General features: G+C 33.4%; 1 protein-coding gene across 2 annotated transcripts in view; it reads left to right on the top strand.

Moving 5' to 3' along the window:
* Positions 1-24,882, top strand: part of LOC138184159 (kielin/chordin-like protein) — a 252,414-nt gene that overhangs the window by 180,969 nt on the left and 46,563 nt on the right. Inside the window, exon 1 of one of the 2 annotated variants that reach the window (XM_069121891.1) lies at positions 22,838-23,585. The exons of the other annotated variant lie outside the window; for it this stretch is intronic. Within the exon in view, the coding sequence (XP_068977992.1) occupies positions 23,564-23,585 (22 nt within the window). The 5' untranslated portion in view covers positions 22,838-23,563. Of the gene's footprint in view, positions 1-22,837; positions 23,586-24,882 lie in introns of those variants that run through there. 2 annotated transcript variants of the gene reach the window in all.

The raw sequence follows: 24,882 nt of genomic DNA, 5'->3' as shown, positions 1-24,882 counted from the left end.
TTTAATACATTTCAAAAGTTAAAATTTATTATACGAATTTTTGCAAGATAAATAAAATTTACCAGCTAGGTAAGAGCTTATGTCTCGCTTGAATATAAAGTGGAGTGAAGAATATTGCACCAGGAGGATATAAAAAGCTTGTAATTAATACAGGGGTGGGGAACTTTTTCACAAATCCTATTATGTATGCAAAGCAGCGATGGAATAAATTTTGCACGCGAAATTGCGTAACGTATACAGGTCACTCAGAAAAAATAAGAACAATCGATAAAAATTTCAATTAATAAAACATTCAGAAATGAATCATTCAGAAACCATACAGATCAACTCCAAAATCGGAAAGTAAAGAGACGTGATAGTATTATAAACGTTGTTTTTTAAAATTTATCTCGAAACTTGCTATTATTAATACCATTTTCTGCGATAAACGAATTTACCTGACTAAGCCGTTTATTGTTTTAAAATTGGACATGAATCGTGTACCTAAATAATGGAATCGTAGAATTCGTAAAAAACGGAGCTAATCATCTTGAATTCTGAGTGGCTCATTATAATAATAATAATTTGACCACGCAGTCATTATTATTGCGCTTGAATATTTGTATAAAAATATCTGAAAATCATTGTACGCGTACATAACGATTATTATAAATTTTAAGCTATTATAAATAACATTTTTAATTGTAATTTATTGTTATCGTATAAAATTGAAGTGAATTGAGCAAATATTAAAACAGAGAGCTTCGCAATACGCAAATTGCTCAGAATAATGAGAGAGTGAAGTTTTAATTATTGAAACGTTTTTGCAGTTATGAGATTGTAAGTTAATTAGGGAAATATGAAAACAATTGGAATCATACGATATACGCAACGTTCCATGTAATAAAACTGTTTATAGACAAATTGAACTACAGACGTCCGTATCCTTTTCATTATCTCGCACATATAGATAATTCTTATAGATTATTTTATATTTTTAATTGTTAATATAATATAATATAATATTATATGCACAACCATTTTGTGTCGATGATACACATTCGACTGTTAACACTTTTTTACGATTGAAGATATTCAAATAGAGCTTCTAAAATTTTTCTCTAAACTGGTAATAATGAATAAAGATTCAAACTTTCTTGAGAAACGAATATGAAGTATGTAGTTAAGACTATCATACTTACGGTACTAAATTGAGTAATTATTCAAGCATTTAATTTAATATATATTTACTGTGTGTATATTAAATTGAGTATTTGTTTTGTAATACAATTTAATTTGGATTTTATTTATTTAGTATCAGTGGAGTGTTTACCGAATGCTACTTCGTTGAATTTCAAATTTTCCTAAATTTAGAGCACTTCCTTTGCAAGAAATCATTAGAAAATATATGTGCGCAAATTTTCTTATAAAAATACAAGTTTATGAGTGATAAGATAACAGAGTTATTTAATAGATTCGTGGGAAATAATTAAACGAAATACTAATTAACTGGATAGAGAAGGAATTCATCTTATTATACATTGTAAAAAATATGCAAATGAATTTGATACACGATGTAACATTTATAGATTCAAAACAAGATGCAAAAGTACAGTTTCAAAAATCGAACTTCAACAAAAGTAACAAATTATTATATTTTTAAGAATCTACGATAGTGGAATTAATCTACTTTTCATGATTATGTTTAGTAACTTTTCCTGCTGTATTACATTAAAGTATTAGAGGACGATTATTTATTGTAAGCTTCTCTCATAATACTGAAACTGTGATAAAATTCTGTCATAAAACTGCAGACTGTAGAGTTTGGTCAAGTCTCAGCTGGACATTACATAAATGCAATGTATAAAAGGAAACTTGGAGATTGTTCAACAGACAAAGTATTTTTCAGCAATATCTGATACATCGATAAGTAGTAGACAAGAAATATTGGATTTTAGTTGGAATTTTCAATCCTATCCATCTTGTTCATCGAACATATCATCTGACTGATATCTCTTCTGACCTTTACAAAACTTTTTTAATAAAAAGAGATTCAATACGTTATAGAAATCTGTGAAAACTATTTCAAAGAATTCATTGGTGAAAGAGACAAGAAGTTTTCTGCATAGCAATCATGAAGTTGCACGATGAGTAGCAGAAAATCACTTAATGAAACAATGTATATGTATATGATTTGATAGCACATTATAATAAAAGGAAAAAATAAATTATTGTTCGATTTTATTTTATTGTTCGATGAAATTTTCGAAGGCTTAATTTATTATGCAAGAAATTTTCGATGTGTATATAAAATTCTCGAAATTTCTATTTCTAAAATGACACTTTCTTCTAATTTTCCTCCCTTCAAATTATTCTAGATACAAGATAATTAAACTGCTTTGGATATTTCTATGCATTTTTCTTTAGAATGTTTCTTGGAATATTTTTTACTTTTATGCTTCATATATAAATTTTAATTTACTCGTTAAATAAATATTCATCGTTCTTAACTATAACATCGTAAGATCACCTTCGTTATTTTTTTACATATTGTTAAACCTCGGTTGGATTTGTTTATAGGTGCTAATTGGTAGGATTAAACTTGAGTTAAAAAATATTTAATTTTTATTTGTATTCCGTATCTCATTGTCTGAATTAGTCATTGACGATACTCTTTCTCGCATAAAACACAAGATACAAAATACGATAAAGTATTCTTAAATTAAGTAAATTAAGTATTTTCATACATAACATGAATAAAAAAGAATAAATAAGAATCGACAGACATGAAAATTAAAGCTACCAAGAAAGCTTTTAATGATGTATGAGGACCAAATGTGTTCACGATAATTAAGGATACGATATCTCAATCTGCTTTTTGAAAATCGTCTTACCATCATCAAAGTCGTATTCACGTCATCTTATTTTTAACCTAATAAATGTTCTATGAAATTACCTTTATATCGTACATTATTTCTGCATCGAATATCTCATTCTATTAACCATAATTTGTCACTACACTAAACTTTATGATAAGCTGTTTATGCTGTACAGGGGAAGAAAAAAATATACACTCTTATACACGATATTTCTACAAAATAGTAAAACTTTTTAAACGGATGGCTCTTTAATTACTTTTGAGCACGGTATACTGATATCGAAACTTTGTAAAACTATAATGAAAAGAAGTTTCGAACGATCGGTGAAGACGTGTCCTTTTTACTATGCAAGCTTCGTCTTCGAGATTTATCGTCTTCGCCGTCTCTTCGATAGAGACGAGATTTTTCACGAGATCACCTTGTATCTTTCCTTAGAGCGCAAAAAGAGTACGGAAATCTTCGTAGTGTCGGTCGCCGAGATTGAAGAAAAAGGCATTGGTCGTAGTGAGCCGGCGAGCAATCGATAAGTTTTAGATGCAGAGTAGGTTACTCCTCGCTATCCATGGAACAATGCGCTAAATGATGAAGTAATAAAAGCTTCTCTCGTTTATTTCGATTCCTTTCTTTCGCTCGGAGACCAATTTCTATAGATCAATTCTGCGCCCACACTTAGAGTAATTGCCACTTTATTGCGATATTGCCGCACCTCAGGCGTATATTATTAATTTCTAATTAGACAGATCGAAGTAATTACTTTCGCGATAAGTGTATCTCGTATGCGATTAATGTCATTCGAGTTTTCATTGCGTTGAATGGTGTTGGTGAATTTTATTGCGATAAAGAATGCTCGAAAGTGTGACAAATATCTCGAACATAAAAGACAACTTGAATAATCTTAATGCAACATTGTCATTACAACTGCTAAAATTTTTTAAATAAACAAATCTTCGTCATAAGTTAGGAAGCTCAATCTATGATTTTAAGTGGGTCGCTAATAATCTATTACGATAATTGATATGGTTGCAAACGGTCAATTAAACAGAAGAAATAGCGCAAATTATTATCAACACTGAATTTTTCTGCCTTTTTGATAAAAGGTATTTTAGCTCTAACTCGTGTAAAAAGACAAAATTATTGGAAACTTTATGTTTTTATCAAACCTTACAAAATTGTAATATAAAGAATGCTGCCAGACTTCTTTCCTTAATTAATATTATAACGTTGATATTACAGATAATAAATAGAATAATTAATACTATCGAACATTGAGACATATATAGCAAATACTAGGCAAATATTAATTTAAGAAGGATTATACAAAACCTACGTCTTATCGTTAAGATAATTATCAAATCTTAATGAAAATTCAACTAATCTTCAAATTGGAAGTACATCGTCTGTGTGAATGATGTATCTAACAACATATGAAATAGCGCGAATAAACGTAAAGTTAAATAAACGCGGAATTGTGCTGCTGTAAATTTCCGAGTTTATCTGCTCTCTGGTGTCATCTCCTAGCGTTCTGATGTCGTAGATGTGTTGTATGATCGCCTGTTCAAGTCAGAATACCGTACGTCAACATGTCAGTCAACAGTAATTAAACGGTCCGTTAGTCCAGATGTCTATAGTCGTTCGCCTGTGTGCTTTTGGCCTTTGATCCGAAGAATAAGATTACCCTACGTCGATTGCTACCCAACAATAGGTGCTAAAGCTTGAAAGTACTATTTTACTGCCCAGAGTTTTCTTACCAACATTATGGAATTCTTGGGTTCATTTTGTCTATTTCAAAAAATTGTTTATCTCTCAGGCTTTCGCGAATACTTACTAACGTCTCTCTTTTTTTATTCAATAGATTTCCAAGCTAATTATCGGAAGATTTATTTTAATATTAATCGAAAGGCTTCAGGATATTCGAAAATGAAATTTCGCACGTACCCAAATAGATTCCAGGATATTACGGAGAATTAAACTGACAAAATGTTGGATTGGAATATTTCGATTGTGGAAAACAATATTTTATCCGTATCACATGCTCTGTATTTCGTTGCTGCGACGATGTACATAAGGTGAAAGTTTTTATTTACTTTCGTTTTCAACTAACAAAAAAAAAAAGGCAAAAGAAAAAAATGGAAAGAAAACTAGACTGTGAATTTTTATGCAAATTTACATTTTCACAGACACTGATAAAAAAGCAAAGCTTGAACAGACAAAATTTCTTATCTTTTTAGATATTTTATATATTTCTCAATTTATGATCATCTTTGTACATTTTTTCCATATTTACACTTGCCATAAATTCATAAACATCTGTATCCACAACCTTTGTTTCTTCGAACCTAAACTTTTGACACAAAAGAATCTTACTATAAAAATATATTGGAATTTCGTATCGATCGTAGCATAAAAACTGCTAAAATACAAGAAATTAATATAATTGATATTATCCTCCAAACTATCGTACGAAGGGAACAAAATGACGCGGGTGTCGTTCATTTCGTAGATCCATCATTCAGTCCATCAGTTTATTGTTCATGCTCGAGGCTATCAATATTCAAAGTTATCCACAGCAACAAGTAACAAAGCTCACCGCGATCGATCGTATATCACCAAATAGCTTTTCCATTCGTCTGAAAAGCTCGATCGCCTAAGCTAGTGGAAAAAGTTCCCCCCTGTGGACAGGACAATTTGTATTTTTCAAGCATTTGGGCCCCAAGCAATACCGGGAATCATCAGTTAAGCAACAATGAACCGAGTCTGTGTTCTAGCACAATGCACCAACGTATCGAGTACGAGCTAACAAAGAGAGACAGACAGATAGACAGATGGTGACAGAGACAGAAATAGATATCGTGACCCATGAAAGCATTCGACTTGTCAGAGAAATTTTCACGAATATATTACGTACGTAATACGAAACGTTTTGAAATTTCTTTGGTACTGTAACGAGGCACGTCTGTCGTTATTATTTTTGCAAAATACAAAACCAACCGTGAAATGTAGTTGAGATTCTAATTAGATGGCGGATTTTTATGCATTTATAGAAAAGTTGAATGTGCAAAATTGCATAGAATGCATGTAATACGCAAAAATATGTAAAATATTCGAAGTTTAATACTCGTTATTTTATTTAGTGGTTGATCTAAATTTCTAGTTGGTTCTATCTCTTTAGTCGTGTTGATAAAAATATAAATTTGCTTAAATGTCAACGATGTATCAATTTCTTTTTAACTAACTTATTTATCTCCAAAATGAAGCACTAGTATCTTACCAAATAAAATGTAAGAATCAAAATTTTAGTATATTCATTCTAATATTCTAAACCGTTCATCGCTAAAATTTCATGAGACTCCAAATTTTGTTTGATTAACATAGTTACTATCAAGATGCAACGCCTATAGTAACTTTTGAAAGTATTTCAACATTTATCGCATTCGTGTAAATATGTATACATATTACACGTGTATTATACAAAATTCTTTATATGCATTGGCAAAATAATAAATTTTAATAACATATAAAAACAATCCAAAAACATAGAACTTTCAACACATTTCAACACATCTTAAGCACACGATTAATACTAAAGATGTCCTCGAATAAATATTATAACCAATTTATAATGAATAATTGATTGTTTAAATATCTTGGTGATCTTTATGAATTTCAAAATTTTACCAATATAAACGTGATTGTCGCGTTTCATTGTCGCAGTGTTAATGAAATTTCAAAATGTTTTACGACATACGCACGATATATTTGTAAAAAGTTTCTATAAACGTTCAAGTACTTTCGTCAGTCACTGCATATGGCAACATTAATGATATACTGAACATAAACGGAAATAACTAAAAAATGGATTGTTTTCATATATACAGGATGGTTGAATATAGAATAAACATTTTTTTTTTATTTTTAAATTTTTCCATCGAGACAACGATCTACAGTGAGATCCGTTATAACGTGCCGCACGCGTACCGAGCAAAAATTCAAAGTCGATTTTCTCGAAAACAAAGCCTCAAACGAACAATTTTTATTCTATATTTTCGACTTCTTTTTTCGCGCAGAATCACCCCCTTTCCGCTTGTACCACCAGTTACCAACCACCCTGTATATAATATTTTGAAATTTCGTTAGGACTGCAATGACACAAGACACAATTATATTGGTAAAATTTGAAACGAATTTGAAAATGCATATGATACCGGCAATGTGTAAAATGCTGATAATTCATATAATGCCTAGGAAATCCATAGAGTGCGTTTGCAAGCAAAGCATGAAGCGTCTGTGTTACTTTAATATATTTTATATTTTTCCTAGACATCGTATATAAGAACTAGGCATTATACAGAACGGCAAGTAATATCTAGGCAAACTATGGGAAAAGAGTTATGGCAAGGCTTTTGTTGAAAATATATGTGACAAAGACAAAGTAGTTAGGTGAAAACGATAGAAGTAAAATATAAAGTACAGGACTTTCTTATTGACGTACAAGAGAAAGGGGGTGACCTTTCCCCTTGTACCACCAGTTGCCAACCACCCTGTATATATTCAAAAAAAAGATGTCACATTTTTCGTCTTATAGAGGAACAATTTTATGTTATCTTAATTAACTGTCTCTTTGCCTGGTTTTGAGATTAAATATGTATGTATTTTACCATCCTTATATGGTAAATATTAATATTTCAAATATTTAATAAGTTCGCATCTCAAGAGCTGATTATACGTTAAAATTAAAACAACTTCTCTTTTGTCAACTTTACGAGGATGTAAGATTACAACAGATAATTTCCAACTTCTGCAATATATGTGCATACATTTTCACATTCGTTCAGCAATTTTCTAATACGAACACGAGTCTCATAGCAATGGTAATGAAAGTTTCGTGTTACACAGGGAATATATTCGTGGATAATTTCTATGGTAAGCATTCAAATACTTTCGCGAACCGCTGTGGATAGACAGAGAGACAAATCGAGGGGAAGAGAGAGGATGGATTTAAAGCAAGACAGCGAGCAGTCTGTGTACAGACGGAGTTGGTCTCATGGAGCATAGAATCGATTTGTCGTGTTCACGCCCTCGAATACGAGGGAGACAGAGGATGGATGCAACGAGTAATGGGATGTAGGATTAACCCGGTGAAGAAGGATTGCTTGTTCCTTTCCACGAATTACCTTCTACTCGAAGAACGCTCTCGGTGTTTGCTGGCTCTCACGTTTTCCGTGGCACCATCCCGATGGAAATGTTGGCAGCACCACTTCGATGTCTGGCCACCTTTAAGATCTCGACCAACTTTTCCTCAACGTTTAATCCGCTCGAGAAACGTAAATCTCGAGCATTACCGACGTTCAGTTTGTTGCGGAACAATCCTCGGATTCTAAAGTCGATGAATGCAGCCGTAGTTGGATCGTGGAAACAAGAATTTTCATTTATTGCTTTTGGTTATTGCGCTCAGACGTCTATGCGTACGAATCTAGTTGTTTATGCGCACATTCGTCGCAATTCGCATACTTCCATCTACTGCTATATCCTTGTAGAATTTGCTTTATGCAGAAGTGGCGTGCATAAGTTTTTCGTAACGTGCAAATTAGTTAGCAAACTTTTCGGCAGAACTCGCGGAATTAGTTCAGGGTGTGGTATCAATTTATGATCGCTATTGATCGCGTTGGAGGTTGCAGATCTTGGAACATTCGATTAACAGATACGTATGCCATTGTATTTTGTATTTTGTGTTACGAGACGATTATAAATAATTGAACATATTTCGCTTCGAGTCTTCTCTTTTTCCTATTGGGATGCATAACGAAAAGATTTCAATTGGATAAGATATTACAAATTACTGAAAATTGAATCATTTTAAATGTTAGAGTAAACGTCAACGTTACAAAGAATGTTGTTAATGTGATTATTTCGTACAACAGAATTGATAATAGTTTATTTTTATGTTATATTGTTGTATAAAACGTCCTGTAAATAAACAGAAGAATAATATAATGCCAGAGAATGGAACTAGTTTTCGACTTCACGTTTCAAAGACTAAGATGAATTTTACTACAGATTTGTCTAATTTTAATCTTAATCAATTAAAAAATATAATTTATAGCGAATGAGGAATAATAGAAAATATAAAAATAGATAAGAATTTAAGTATGATATTATGCAAGTTCTGCCTTATTTTATATAGAAGATTTAAAATATAGCGCTTTTAAGATATACGAGATCTTATTATTCACAAAATAAAATTGAAAATAGTATCTGATATTAATTTTTGTTCATACTAACCAATTGTAATTTTGATACAAACTAATTGTCATTATTCATTACCTTTCCATACATGTATGCTCAATTTAAAGTGAGCTGTTAAAGCGTGCAAAATCTAGAACAGTAGTTTCTATAATTATTTGATCTGAAGATTTATTCGTATACTATAATAAATTAATTATTAAATTATAAAGCAATTCGACATGCTAAAACTGAAACTATTTTAAACGTTATTCCACAAATACACTTTGCACTAGTCTAATAATATGCATTACTAAATCAAAGAACATCGCGCATATAGTAGCTGAATATTAAATTTAATATTTAAATAATCAGAAGTCAGATATAAAGACTTGAAAATCGAAGACAATAGAAGATGATATAGAGGAAGAATAATTGCAAATAAGCGATGAATATAGAAGCTATCATATTAAATCAATACTCTGATAAAGACCAATATTCATTGGCAGTCGGAGTTCGGACCATTTCGCCCATTTAAATTCAAAAGGGAGACGGTTTATATTCTTGGAATAAAACCAGAAATAGTGTGTCCCACTTCCATTCGTTAACTCGGAGTGCTTTGTCAGTGCAAGCAACTCAAGTTAGTGCGAAGAGACTGCTTTCTTCATTAAAATGTAGAGTGTTCACCTTATTACCAGCGACCGTTTTTCGCGTAAGTGACAGGCGAACGAAGAAAATGAAAGAAGAGGTTCGCTTCTACTATCACTTAATAGCTTTAATAAAATTTCCCGGTACAAAAATTTATAATTAAAGATATTATATACTTATTACGCTATTCGATATTTCATAGCGTAAACTTTCAATTGAAATAACTCAGAAATTCATTGATACCTACGCTAGCGCTCAAAAGTGTTCAAACACTTGCTTATATTTGACAAAATGTATTTTAATTACAAAATTGCAATCAAGTCAAACTGCAATGATTTTATGCTGCATAATCAACGTAGCTAACCCTATTAAGTAGATCTTTGCAATATGCAATGATCAAATTGACGTTCGCAATCAACATATCCTATAGGACTATATTATTTTGCACACTTTATATCTGCAGATCTTTTAATTTCTGAATTACAAGGTATATAAAGCCATATTAAAACCTGTTTGGACCTATTCCAATCAAAAACTCTAAGATCTTTAATAGATGCACCTTGGTATGTCACCAACGAAACAACACATCGCGACCTTAAGATATCTACAGTTAAAGAAGAAATGTCCAAATTCAGTAATAAATATAACGTAAGAATTAACAACCACCAAAACCCATTGGTTACTGAATTACTTGACACAACGATTCAGATCCGCAGGCTAAAAAGACATTAGATTTAAACATTAGATTCGACTAGAACCAAACATACGATAATCATTTATTATTCACGTTATAGTACCACGCCAGAACAATTTACTTATAATTCTCAATGAGAATTGATTGTAAACTACTTCCAAATAGAAAAAAAAATTATAAGGTAGATTAACACGTTGTCTGCCACACGTATTTTCAAAGAAATCTCCGTCAGGCCACGCGTACAGCAGTACCAAGCGTTCTCTGCTAGGTGCTCCCATCGATATTTTAGTAATGCGAGTCGCTCAAGCGGTGGTCTCAAGAATGATCTTTCGTTTCGTTTGTTCGCAACATTAAAACCACTAGCTGTTGTTGAATATAACGAAGGAAAGCGTGGTATAGATTATTCCGACCAAATGGTTTCTTATGTCACCACAATTAGAAAAGGAATCAAATGGTACAGAAAACTTGGCGTTCGATTCTTTCTGGCAATTTCTGTTGTAAACGCTTTGTCGGTTTACAAAATTGCAACAAGGAAAAATACAAATATTAGAATATTTAGACAATTATTAGTTGCAAAATTATTAAGGTTGTCTGAAAATACAAAAAATCCTTGTCTTCGACGGAGTCGGCATAATATCGCCGTTCGGAAAAACGATTCCGGAAGAAGCGTTAGACGCGCGTGCAAACTATGTTATGCAAATGAAAGACGTGGAATGGACCGAACAAAGGCACGAAAGAATTCGAAGAAAACAATAACTTATTGTCCAAATTGTCCCGACCAACCTCAGCTATGTATAGAATGCTTTAAAGTTTTACGTTCTAAATAATTTTTCTAATAAACCATTTTCGTATTTTTATTTTATAACAATTCAACTATTATTACAATTAATTGTTAATTAACAATTTATTATTATGGAATATCTTTTCAAATACCTACGACGATCCTTCGCAAGTAGTTAAATAAGCGACACCCGAATATGGGTGTCGTGGCGGTCAACGTGTTAAGGCAGGTCTTTTAAACCGACAGAAAAACTTCAAATGTTAATACAATCAGATACTTAAATAGCAAATGTATGTAGTAGTATATATAGTAAATATTCAAATATATTATTGCTATATTTGTAATAACTGACTAGATTTATATAGTTCTTTTTTATCTAATTTGTACTTTACAATTTGTCCAGCTGGACATTTGGTCAATTTCTCTAACTTTATTGCTAAATAACATGTGGATGGCTACCCCCAGCGGGATACATCTTCGAGTTTGTCTATTTTATTTCTTTAGTGAGTTCAGTGAGGTGTTTTCTTTTTAGTCTTCTTTCTATATGGGTTTTGCTCGTTTCAGTAGCCAGCTGGTTTGGATGTGTTGCCATTCTTTCCTTGTATTTTTTTACGTATCTGCTGATTTCTTCTTTGACCGTTGGTATATATATATATAGTTCGGCGATTCCATTATAAATTAGTAAATACTGCCCCTAATTATTGGGATATTTATGAACGATAATATATGGTGAAATTTCGTTGAAGATTATACCTGTACAATTTAATTCAAATCAATCTGAATTTCTACTCTTTTTGCAATTTTTATTAACTTTCAGAGATATTGAAATATCTCTAGCTAGTCAAAGTTTCGCTTTGAAGCTAAAATATAATTTTAAAAAACATAATGTTCGGGATTTTGTGTGGTCCTCAGTTTGCAGCACGAACGGCACATTTGCTACTTTTTGGGAAGTTGAAATTTTCCACACTACATATTCTAAGGTTGCAACTCGGACCGCATCGAGAGCTCAATTGGCATCCTAAGCACTCGACGGATCTTCTCAAGAATAAACTACGTGGCATAAAGCTCGACACCCGATGAAACTCGACAATAGACCAAGGACAATGGCGCCAACGAGACGGTACGCTACGCACCTTCGACCATGAACGCACAAGACGCAAAACATGCAGTTCGACAGTTACAGGATTCGATAGAAACAGGTCCCCACTTCACAGATTTCCCAAAACTGACAATTAGAATATAAGTACCAGGTGTTTCAAGAGACGAGACTCATCACGCACTCGCCTAAGTTTAAATTCCGTTACTTATAGTTCACACTCTTCCGTTTATACTAAACAGTTCAAATGAACCTACTAAACACGAGCTTAATAGACATCTTTAATCTACCTCCACTTTGAACGTTAATGTCGTTCAAGGTTCGCGACCTCAACCGAACAGTTGGAACCTGACTGATCGTCACCTAGTTGATAGGTCGCAACACATAATTTAGTAATAAGTTACAAAAATATGTTATACAAAAAATGTCCAAGATAATTGGTATGCAACATTTAGTGCCGTACAATATAAGCTTGGCATTTCATGTAACAAATAACGTTTTTCCACATTATTACACATAACCACGTATCCACCAACTACTCGCAAATTATAAATTTCCCTGTCGTTATACCGCACAATTTATTCGCAAATAAAGCTTTATCGAGAACACTGTTAAAATTACTTTCCGCAATCTGTCGCACGCAACGTTCGTTGCTGTCATTATAAACTTTTGACTCCGGCGAATTTCTCGTTTATCGTATTAAAATTAACACCAAACGAGATCGACCAGGCGACGAGATTTAACCAAGAGAAAAGAGGTAAAAAGAGAACAGAAAAAAGAATAATGTTGTCGGAAAAATTGCAATAATTTTATCGTTGCTTTTCCATAGAGATGCATTTCGACATGTTCTGACGGGAGTCAAACAAAACGCAAAACACGAGCACGTAAATGTATGCGGTATGCCCGTACAAATGTGAAAAAATGCAAAGTGGACAATATATAACTGACTAGTTTCTTTTATTAATTGTTATTAATATCGTTATTAATTTTTATATAAAATGAGAAACACACAAACCTTTTATATTAGCCTGTGAGTTGTCTATGACATATAGAAGACTAAAGAGAAAACACCCCATTGACCTCACTAAAGAAATAAAATAGACAAACTCGAAGATGGTATCGCACTGGGGGCGGCCATCCACACGTTATTTAGCAATAAAGCTAGAAAAATTTGCCAAACGTCCAACTGGACAAATTGTAAAGTACAAATTAAATAATAAAAAAAAAATCTCTAGACGCCGAACAAACTTGACTTCTCTCGATCACGTTGCTTATTTTACAGTAGCACGTTTTAGCTGTTCAGGATTAGATGGTCTGTTTCAATTATAAAAGAGCATTCGTCGTATCGAGGAGCTGAATCCTTTGACAGGTTGTGAGAATGTACAATTTTGGAATGACCAATTCTAATCCATGAAATAGTCGCTTGGCCTCTCCTGGGAAGTGTACTAATAGTGTACTACTTATGTTAAAATATGACAACAGCATATGAGATCTATGGACGTAAAATATACACAAAAAATATGAAAAATATGTCAATAACATGTTTGACATAAGTTTGGTGTGTCGGATATTATTTATTATACAAAATTTAACAATAGATATTTAACAATACTTTTACATTATTTTATGCGATAATAAATTATAGACGCCTTGTCAAAATTTGCAGTTAGTAACTGATAGAATTTGCGTCTCTAATATAATATTTATTTATCTTTCCAGGCATTTACTTTTTAAAAATTTAAAAGAACGTGTCCTATGTTTACTTGGGTATTCACCTAATTCACGTAGCAGATAATGATGCTATAATTTTAATCAAACCGAACCATCCTCATTCGAAACATAAACTAACAACGTACACTTAACCAACTAAAAGTTACAAATATACCGTAACATCTGTTCTATATTTCATATCGATCACTACTACTGTTATCAGCAGTTCACACAGTTATCATAAGGTGAATCTAATAAGATAAATATATCACAGAAGTACGTGATACGCAATATGCTTTGTATGTAATATACAGGGTGGTTGGTAACTGGTGGTACAAGCGGAAAGGGGGTGATTCTACACGAAAAAAGAAGTGGAAAATATAGAATAAAAATTTTTCGTTCGAGGCTTTGTTTTCGAGAAAATCGACTTTGAATTTTCGCTCGGTACGCCTGCACTTTATCACGTCTCGTTATAACGGATCTCGCGTAGATCGTTGTCTCGATGGAAAAATTAAAAAATTTTTATTCTATATTTTCGACTTTTTTCCCTGTATATTTTAGGGAAGCACGAGATTAGTATACGGAACAAATCGGAACAAATATAACTGTAACAAATACTCGCTCCATACAAGCCCTAATCTGAAATTTAATATATGTATGTAAACAGGAGAATTTATATATGTATATAATACTACATATCCGAATATTCCGTTATCGAACAGAATGTCTATTACTTTTAAAGACTCAAACAAATATTTGTTTCTGTTGTAGTATGTCGTCAATATCGGTCAGTGGTGGCCGAAAAAATTTGTCACCTTCGGTAACGCTCATCGACAACCAAAATAAAATTCGGGCCATTGATAATGGTTACTGGCAACCAAAAAAATTCTGGTCATTTATATTGGTTACCGGTAACCGAAATTAAATTTCCGCCATGAGTAATGGTTACTGGTAACCACAATTAAGTTTCTGTCATAGTTAGTGGTTACTGGTAGTAAAAATATTTTTAATCATTCATGTTGATCATTCGTAATCGAAACAAGTGAAAATTAATATATGTCGGAGATGTAGGGACAACGGGCCTTTCTTTTGGAATTTTCGGAAGATCCCTGATACTTTGGTCTAAACTATTTATTATAGCTGTACTTAAATAATAGAACTTAGAAGTAGCTGTTGTGATACGATCTGATTATGTTTGCCCGAAATTTTTCCATCGAGGCAACGATCTACAGTGAGATCCGTTATAACGTACTGCACGCGTACCGAGCGAAAATTCAAAGTCGACTTTCTCGAAAACAAAGCCTCAAACGAAAAATGTTTATTTTATATTTTCGACTTCTTTTTTCGCGTAGAATCACCCCCTTTCCGCTTGTACCACCAGTTACCAACCACCCTGTATATGTAATTTTGTGTAGGAAAATGCAAAGTAAAGAAGATATTTTTAGAATCTTCTAACCAAGCTACTTTGGTTTCGTTTCTCTGCTTGCATTCCAGAAATATAGATACATTCGCATGAACATCAGCAGCCTAATTACGTATTAACTTTCTGCACTTCTTTCAAATGCACTAATCTTATTTTCGATTCTTCTCAAAGGTGTATTATAATACTTTGGTGATTAATAGGTAAATTGTACGAACAAATATACTGACAATGATTATTATTATCATTATTAGACGTCAAAAAGTGCGTTGTTTTTTACTTTATATAAAAGTTAATGACAATAGGCTCTCAATCATTTAGATATATATCGGTCACCGTATTTGAAGGTTGGAAAATGGTCGAAGAAAACCGCCTATTTTCGCAGTCGAGCCGATATTGCAGTCGAAGCGATGTAATCTCGTAATGCCTCGTGCCTCAATTACTTCTAATGGCTTTAACCTGTCACCCCTCGTGGCCAGTCTGTCAATATTTATAAGGTGTTTCCACCTATGTTACACGTTATTGCGTTCTAGGTGAGAGGATCCGACGAAGATTGCTTCTTTCCTTATTCCTTTTTGGTACTTTTATAAATCACGAGCGAAGTTAATGGCTATCGAACACTGTTCCTCTAGTCGTCTTTGTCGATTTCGCAATAATTGCCTTTTTACGCCTTAAGGGTTATTAGTCGTCTTTATTGCACAGAATATAGAATTCAGGTTAAAATTAAGTAGGAAATTATTGTAGTCATATATAACCCAACAGCATCATTCGAGAGTTCAACGGGATGGATTTTGTATTAGAAATAGATTTTGATTCGTAAAATGTTAAACATTGCTACGTCCTGCAACACATTTCCAACTCATTCGTGTTTTATTATCGGCAGAAAATCGTGTTTATTGTACGTGATTTCTTGCGTTGAGGCATTAATGTAAGAATGTTATATGATTAGTTTGTAGGTATCAGTATGATTAATACAATATCGTTTGCACTCACACGTAATCGAATATAAAACCCCGTTTCACGTATTCGTTACTCACTACTTCTACGACACAACGACACAACGATCTTCACACGACGACGATAAATTCAACTCTGACTCTCTCAACTCTCGTTACGATGTTTTCCATGCTCACCTTTTTCCCAAACATACCTTGGTAACGCTCGCAACACTCTTTGACAACGTCAACGTATCTTGACAACGCTAATAAACAATTACCCCTCGCGCCACGTCCTTCCCTGATGTCACACTATCCCACATTAATAATCTTTCGGCTCGTATAAAATCTAACAATAGAGACTTTTATATTAAATAATAAAATGAAGTTACATAACATCACCGACTCGCTTCGGTTAATAACAAACCACTAAGAAAGACACGCGAAGGACCGTCAGACAGGATCAGGACCGTCCAAAATTGTCGCTATTCTATAAAACTGTCGCCACGTAATTGTAATAAAATTTCACGTTGTTCGCATAATATGCTCCGTGGTTGATCGTCGCACGAAGGTAAATATAACTCGTCATAAATATTCAATGAGGGGAAGAAAAATACGGAAATATATAAATGAGACAAAATGACGAGTTCGAAGGAAATTGTACGTGTCGAAAGGAAGCCTGACATTCTGCAATCTGTTTTACGCTGGTTCGTTGATTTTCGAAGCGGCCTTCATTTTTTTATACTTCCTTTTCTTCCCGCTGTAACATTCTCGTCTCGTTTTATTTTCTTTTCATTCATGTAAATCGTCCTGGGCGTATTGTCAAGAATCGCGCGAATGGAAATGTAGCACTGTTGGTCTCTCTTTCAACGTTGAAAGTCTTGCTTTTTATCGTTTTCTCGTATCAGCAATCAGTCTTAAATCGCTGCAATTTTTCCGAGTATCTTTCTTTTATGTCTCTTCCCTTTATTCTCTTCTCCTTATTAATTCAATTCCCCCTTTTATTTCCTGAAAATTATATACCAAAAATTGCCTTGTCCGAAGTTTTATAAGCATGATAAGAATTTCTTCTGTATATGTGTAAATTACATTATCAAGTCTGGGTTGTTCCTTTTGAGTGCTGCAAAATTCAATCGAACATTAAAGAGATGATTTTCCCAACGGAATAAGATAATTTGGAATTATTGACTTATTTATTATAATTATTTATTATTTATCATGATCAAAAAGTCTATCTCATTGTTTCGTTTACTCTTTGAAAATAATTATGTGCAGAATATAATATATGGCAAATGAATTATTGTGAGAATATAATAAATTGCTCGTTTTATTCATCGTATAGCATAATTTTTAACATATTTTAGCGTAACTGACATTTAAGAGAAACAGAATTACGAATAATATTGGTACATTCGGAATATTGTGTACAAAGATTGTAAAATGAAAAGAGATAGTTCGTTTGTTAATTGTTATTTCACTTATTCGTTTACTTACTGGTTTGTGCATCTATTTGCTTACATCTGTGTTTTATATTCTGATTAAATAAACTCATTTGAGCATATAATAAAGCAAGTGTTAATTAAGTGTGTATTAAGAAATATAGATATGTTATCTGTCGAAGTGGTTATCACTTCTAAAAAAAAAAAGAAAAACTCTACATGATCTGTTTAGTCTTCTAGTATTTTTTTGTAATAAATTAATTTGAATGAAAAAGAGAAAGGCGTCTGGCAAATGTACTTGTGAAGGCATTGACAAATTAATTTTCAGATATTTACGACAAGAGTTAAAAAAATATTAAGAGATAATTTGTAAATTTGAGATAATTGTTTGTGGAGATGTAGAGTTTTAGGGAGGGTGTTGAAGTGGTCACCACTTATAAGAAAACTCTACATCTGGTCTTTTTAGTTTCTCAAGCACTGAAGCCATCGACAGCGCGTAGACAAAAGACTGCGACGAAGTCAGACCATAAACAGTAGACAGGCGACGTTGGCTTCGGGGTTTTCAGTTATTGGGTAACACAGCTAGCGTGCGGATCTGGACCAGCTCAAATTGTATTCTTATTTATAATTACACTTCTATTTAAATATATTTTCTGCCTTACAATTTATCCACTAGTTTTCTCTGATTACACATCGAATAACCTCAACATTATCAAATGGTGATATGTATATTTAACTTTCTGTTTTAACATCAATTAGTATAATCTAATATGCAGAAAGAAAGATCAATTATTAAACAATAAATGATTAGAAAATATAAAAAATTTCATCTTTCTGGTAATTGAATAAATCCTGCAGATTCTTATTATTTCTCCAAGTTTTTGTTCAAAATATTTTATTATTCCTGGAAATATGGCCAACAAAAAAAAAAGACAGAATATCGTTTAATCTTGTTATTTAGTTAACAACCACATACATCTGTCTGTAATTTTGTTTCCATTACATAACAAATAATCGATTCATATAAATATTTTGAATTATTAAAAAATTCAAATTAATGACCAGTAATTATCAATAAGAATTATTTGTAAATTTCATTTGAAACCTATCTGTAACATTCGAATTCATAATTTTAAATACGTTATCATACAACCATGGAAATAGGAGAGTCAAAAAAAATATAATTGAACAGGTACTATCAATAACAAGAGTACAAAGACAAATTTCATGTCACTTAATCTTACAACATTTTAGAACTTCGTCAAAAACAATTAAAACCCGACCATTCAGAAAGGAAAGCAACCTTAGAGTCTGTATCCAAAGAGAATTCCTAAAAATTCATTGTGCAAAACGATAAAGGCGTCGTTAACCAGGTAGTTGAAATGGAGCCATGAGAAAAGCATTAGACGACGAGCTGATAGTAAGTAAATTTTACTGCAAAAAATCGAGTAACGTGGAACTTCCAGGATAATGGCGTTTCGCATGCAGCGGTGGAAACTTTTCCCATAACGAACAAGAATAAAGCGATTCGAAAGGAATGGGAGAAAAAATTATAGCGAAACTGCAGAAGAAAGGAGAACAAAGAGAATCGAAAAGAATTACCAACCAAATTTTTAGACATTATTAATTCTAACAAGTTCCATTGCACACTGTATTTTTACTCTTTAGAAGCTTCGGAAAAATCAAAGCGTTCTCTCCATTTGAGTAAATTAAACGCTTTAGTAAACTATGAAAAAGAGAACGAATAATAATATCCAACCTTAATACATTTCACGCGAGTTATCGTTAATGACAATTTTTATTTTTTATATTCCTATTATATGTTGTTACGACATTTTTGTGAATATTTCCAGTTTCTAGTAACATAATATTAATATTGAATACAATCATAATTTAATACATTACCAGCTCTAACCATTCTTCTGAAGAGCAATTTTAGGAAAATTGCTGGGTATAATATAGCTATATTATAATATGTTGCGTTTCATTATAAGTGAGACTACATATTCTATTCTTATAATCATGACTAATTTTTTTTTCTTTTTTTTAGCACATTATAATCAGTAGCATTATACTTTTGCGTTCGTTATTAAACGAAGAATTCATCTCGAAAGTGCTAAATATAAGATAAATGTTTCGATGCTGGTGGATGTGACACAGAATATATTAAAATCTACTATACAAAAATCACTCTACTCAAAGACATGACATCAATCATGCATGGCAGCAATTTATCCATAAGATGAAAGATCTTATTCTTTCTAAATTAATGAAGATACACGATGACATTGATACGAATTGTCAACTAGATGACGATCAGTCAGGTTGTAACTGATCGGTTGATATCGCGAAACGTGAACGCCATTGTCACGTAGGAGACACAAGAAATCACGAAATTAACAAATAACCGGTGATTTCCTCGCGTCGTAGTTCGAACGTTTCGTGAGTAAGGTAAAAAGTTCGGACTTTAAATACGATAGCAAAATTTATTGTACGAATCCAACAAAGTAACGGTTCAGAGTGTTAGTTTATTATTATTAGTTCTTTTTATTATTATTATTTAATTTGTACTTTACAATTTGTCCAGCTGGACATTTGGTAAATTTTTCTAACTTAATTGCTAAATAACATGTGGATCCCCATTTTTAAATAACTTTCTAATTTAACTAAATAATTACTTATTATTATTATTATTGATTAGTCCGTGCCTTTCGGCTTTGGACGAACTTTCGGTTTTACATCTCTTATGTCTATTTCTCTTCTTATATGTCTACCTCCCCTCTTCTCCACTCTATTCTATTGCACTCCCTTAATTTCTCTTCTCTATTATTGCTTTCAGTTCTGTTAAACCTTCTCCAGTCTCATTTAGCGTTTTTCCCATGTCTTTTGGTCCTCCCGTTATTTTATATTCTTCCATTACATGTCTCAGGTCTTCTTCTTTCCTTCACATAGTCTGCATCTTTTTTCTCCCTCTTCTTTCCAGTATTCCCTCGCTTTGGTCTCGTTTCCACATCTGAATCTTGCCAGTATTCTTCTGTCCTTCCACTTCATCCTCCCTCCTAAGTACTTTGGTCATTTTTCTTTGCTATATTTCTGTAGTGTATATTATACTTGGATTCTCTTATCCTTTTCCCCCTCTCTTCTGCTTCTCTCTTTCTTCTTTCTCCTATAGTTTGGTCTGCTGTCATCCTTTCTTGCTCCTCCCCTGCTTCTATCTGCGTCCCTCCCTTTCTCATCTCTTCTAATCCCTTCTTTCTCTTTCTTGCTCTTTTCCCTTCATGGCCATTTCCCCAGTTTCTCTCTCTTTCCTTCATACACTCCTTTACTAATTCCTTTTTTGATTCGAGGGCTTTCTCTTCGTACCTTGCTGCTCTTTTTAATGCTTTTTCTTTTATTTCTATTACCTTGCATTCTTCTGTCAATATATAATTTGGTGTTGTCGTATCTAAGCCTAATATCCATTTCGCATATCTCCTTTGTACTCTATCCAGTCTTTCTTCCATGTTCCAGCCCCATACCTCTGCTCCAAACAGCGCCACACTCTCTACCAGTGCTCCAAACATCTTCATTCTCCTTTTGTAGTCCTGTTTGAATATTCTTTCTCCCACGCTCCACGTTTTCTTCATTGCTATTGTTAACTTCCGAGCTAGTATTTATTGCACATTAAAAAACAAACGTACTGTATTCTATTATTTTATCATTTTAGCGGCACCCGACAACGGAACTTTCTGACGGTTTCTTCAAAATAAATCATGTCACCGAAGCGTAAGGTCGATGTGCTTAATGACCCATCGGTACCCTACGGTCCATCTGCCGAATATTTGAAAGAAGGCGTTCGTGGCAATGGTCATGGACGCCTAACAAAAGCGCGCGTAGTGGGGATGTCTAGGGGCGACAAAAGAAACGCAAAGAAACATTTGAGTTTTAACAGCGAAGCGAGTGAGTCTAGTTGTAACCGAGAAGTGAAAATGGTGAGAATTTTTCAAAACGAGTGTAAGGCCTGTTAAATAAATATATCGTTGGACACCGCCGAGTATTTCTTTGGCACCGTACACCAAATACCACCTCGTAATTGTGAAATTGGGTTGCAATTGAGCTGGATCATTATCCACAATGAGCGAAGGATTAAACGTGGATAATAACATCGTTAAGGTTGAAGAAAGGTGCGTTGTTAACGATAAGCTGGAGCGAATGAAAACAATGGAAGTTGCGGAGTTGAAAGACGAACTCAGAAAACGAAGATTGAGGACAACTGGTACAAAGGAAGAACTGCGAGATCGTCTAAGAGTTTCCATCGCCTTTGAAATGGAATACGGCGAGGACGAAGGAGACGAAGGGGAAGAAAATGAAGAAAAGCGCGATGTGAGCGAATTTGCGAAAAAAGTAGACTCGTACAACGTACACAAGGAGCTGTCGCGTCAAACCAAGAAGAAAACCGAGACATACCAAGAGTATGTCTATAAAATGTTCCACATAGCTAAACAAATAGGTATGGAAAATTCGTCCGTAATAAAATACATCATCGACGGGATTCGTGACAAGGAGACCAACAAAACGGTACTATACGGCGCCAAGAATATTCGCGAGTTTGAAAAGAAGCTTGCCCTGTACGAGGCCATGAAGGAAAACGCAAAGACGAAGAGTAAGCGAGTCGAAGAAAAATTGAAGAGGATGAGAGAACGACGATGCTTTCTATGCGGAAATAAATATCATCTGGTTGTGAACTGTCCGATGAAAATTAAAAGTCTTAGATGTTTCAAATGCCAGAAATACGGACACATTGCATCGCAGTGCAAATAACACGAGTAAATCCTCCGAAGATGCGTCGCGATCGTTACAGACGAAGCGTTATAGAGGCGAACGGATCAATATGTGAGAATTGGGAATTAGGAAACAGAATTGTTAAATTCCGCGGCATCGGGTTTGAAAGTAATTGTACACCTGGTCGATTTTCGACAAACGTTGTGATAGATGATGAGTCTTACGTTATAATGGCACACAATATCACAGATAGTGATCAGATACGTTGATCATTCGTTGATCATTGGCGCAGACTTTCTAATTACCGTCGAAATAAACATAAAAGGCGGAGACATTTCCATTCATAAAATAGACGGCAAAGATTATAACGGATTTCCAAAGGAAATGTCTAAAATGGAGAAGAAGTAGAGCAGAAGTAGAGAAAATGAATTTAACTCAGCAAGACGACATTCCTGTTTACGAAAGACCGCGAAGACTATCTTCTTCAGATAAAGTCGAAGTCGATAATCAGATTAAAACGTGGCCAGAGAACGGAATAGTCGTGAGAAAATTTCAGGTGGTGCGAAGGCGAACCATCAGTCATCAAGAAACGCAAGAAGACGACAGTGTCTTGTGAAGATTCGATGGCAATTTTAAAAGGACGCAAGCCAGTGCTGGGTTCCACCCGAGGTTCCTTGGACAATATTATGTGGTTTTACTAAACGACCGCTACACGATGCAGCGAGAAGGCGAGTACGATGAACCGTAAACGACTTCCACGGCGGTTGATTATATGAAGTTGTGGGTCATTGATGAAGACAGTGCTATAAGTGAAACTAGTGATGGTGAGCACATCTGGGGACAGATGTTTATATCACAGTGGCCGAGTGTAGTACCGTGGAATAATCATTTAAGAAAACCAATGAACTCGCTAGGAGTACAAACTGCAGTGCAGGTAGAAAGTGAAAGTGCTGAAGAGTCAGAAGGGATGGAAAATTTCAATGGGCCATGTGGACCTGAGATATGTCCGTGGTCCTTCAGATAGGTGGGTACTTGGAAAGGCGTATCGGTTAGTTGTACCGATTTAGTTCCTTTAGTTATATTACATTATATTAAATTATATTAGTTATATTAAATGTATGGAATTTATTTTCAAAAAATTAATTTAGTCTGATAAATTTAACTACTTATATTATTGTTAATACGGACACCAAAAGAATCTTGCATAATAATTTGTTAATTAATAATATCATTAAATAGACAAGTTATAAACTGCAGATTATAAAGTTAGATTTTACAGTTTCATAATTTTACTTCAAACAGAATAATCAGATGACTTGTAATTGGTAATATTCATTTATAAAATTTAATTTCTCTTATTATCGAATATTTCTTAATAAGTTATAACTTCTCATCTGTAAAATATTACTAATATTTTTCACCTCAACTGTACAAACCAGACTAGATGATAAATTAAATTGAAATAACGAAGAACAGATTTGGGTTAATCATAAGATCAAGTAGTCAGACACATACGCCTACAAAAAAATAGACGGGCACGTGTGTAAGAAGGTTGATCAAATATGGAATATTAATGAAGTATGCAATTATATTAATATTATTCTTCATGAATATTAAACGCGAAGAGTACACGAATAATTTTTCTTAATTATAAATAAGTATCTATCAAAAGATAGTTAGAAAATGAATAAAAAAGAGTCATTATACATACTTAAAACTATATATAAGTACTCTAGTATATTATACTAACCGAGTAATACGAGTAAGCCATGATTGATTAAGCAAAACAAAATACCCTATAGTATAATATTTTTTAATATAATATTATTGTTACGTCTGCATAAACCAAAATCCATGCCTCAGTCAAGACGGCCACCAGCTGTACAAACATAATTAGTCGGACCAAAATAATCCTAAACAACCTAAAACAATCCTAAAGCAACTGTCATAAAATTTTTATTTTACCGTCAAGACACTTAATTGCTTCAAAACATCTTTCAAGTCGAGAAGTTCCTTAGGGTTATTGTACAATCCGGTAAAAAATGGGAAGGTCAGCTTTCCCATGTTCAACGGTCATTTCCACCCGCAAGGGACCGTTGGTGGGGCAACCAGCACCCATCGCTAACCTCATATAAATACCGCTTTCACAGAATATATCTTCGCTTGCTATTACTTCTTTGAACCGAACTTGACTAGCTTTTCGATCAGTTGTGGCGGCACTCGACCACGAAAATTTCCAACGACTTTGCGGCACAAAGCGCTATACCTTCAAAGCCTAATGTACCATCGATATCCCTACGGTTCTTTCGCCGAATATTCGG

This window comes from Bombus flavifrons, chromosome 1 (assembly GCF_040668555.2).
Source record: "Bombus flavifrons isolate JBK064 chromosome 1, iyBomFlav1_principal, whole genome shotgun sequence".
In the NCBI taxonomy this organism is placed as follows: domain Eukaryota; kingdom Metazoa; phylum Arthropoda; class Insecta; order Hymenoptera; family Apidae; genus Bombus; species Bombus flavifrons.
The sequence above is the reverse complement of the archived record's forward strand: the minus strand, read 5'-3'. Positions and strand labels throughout refer to the sequence as shown.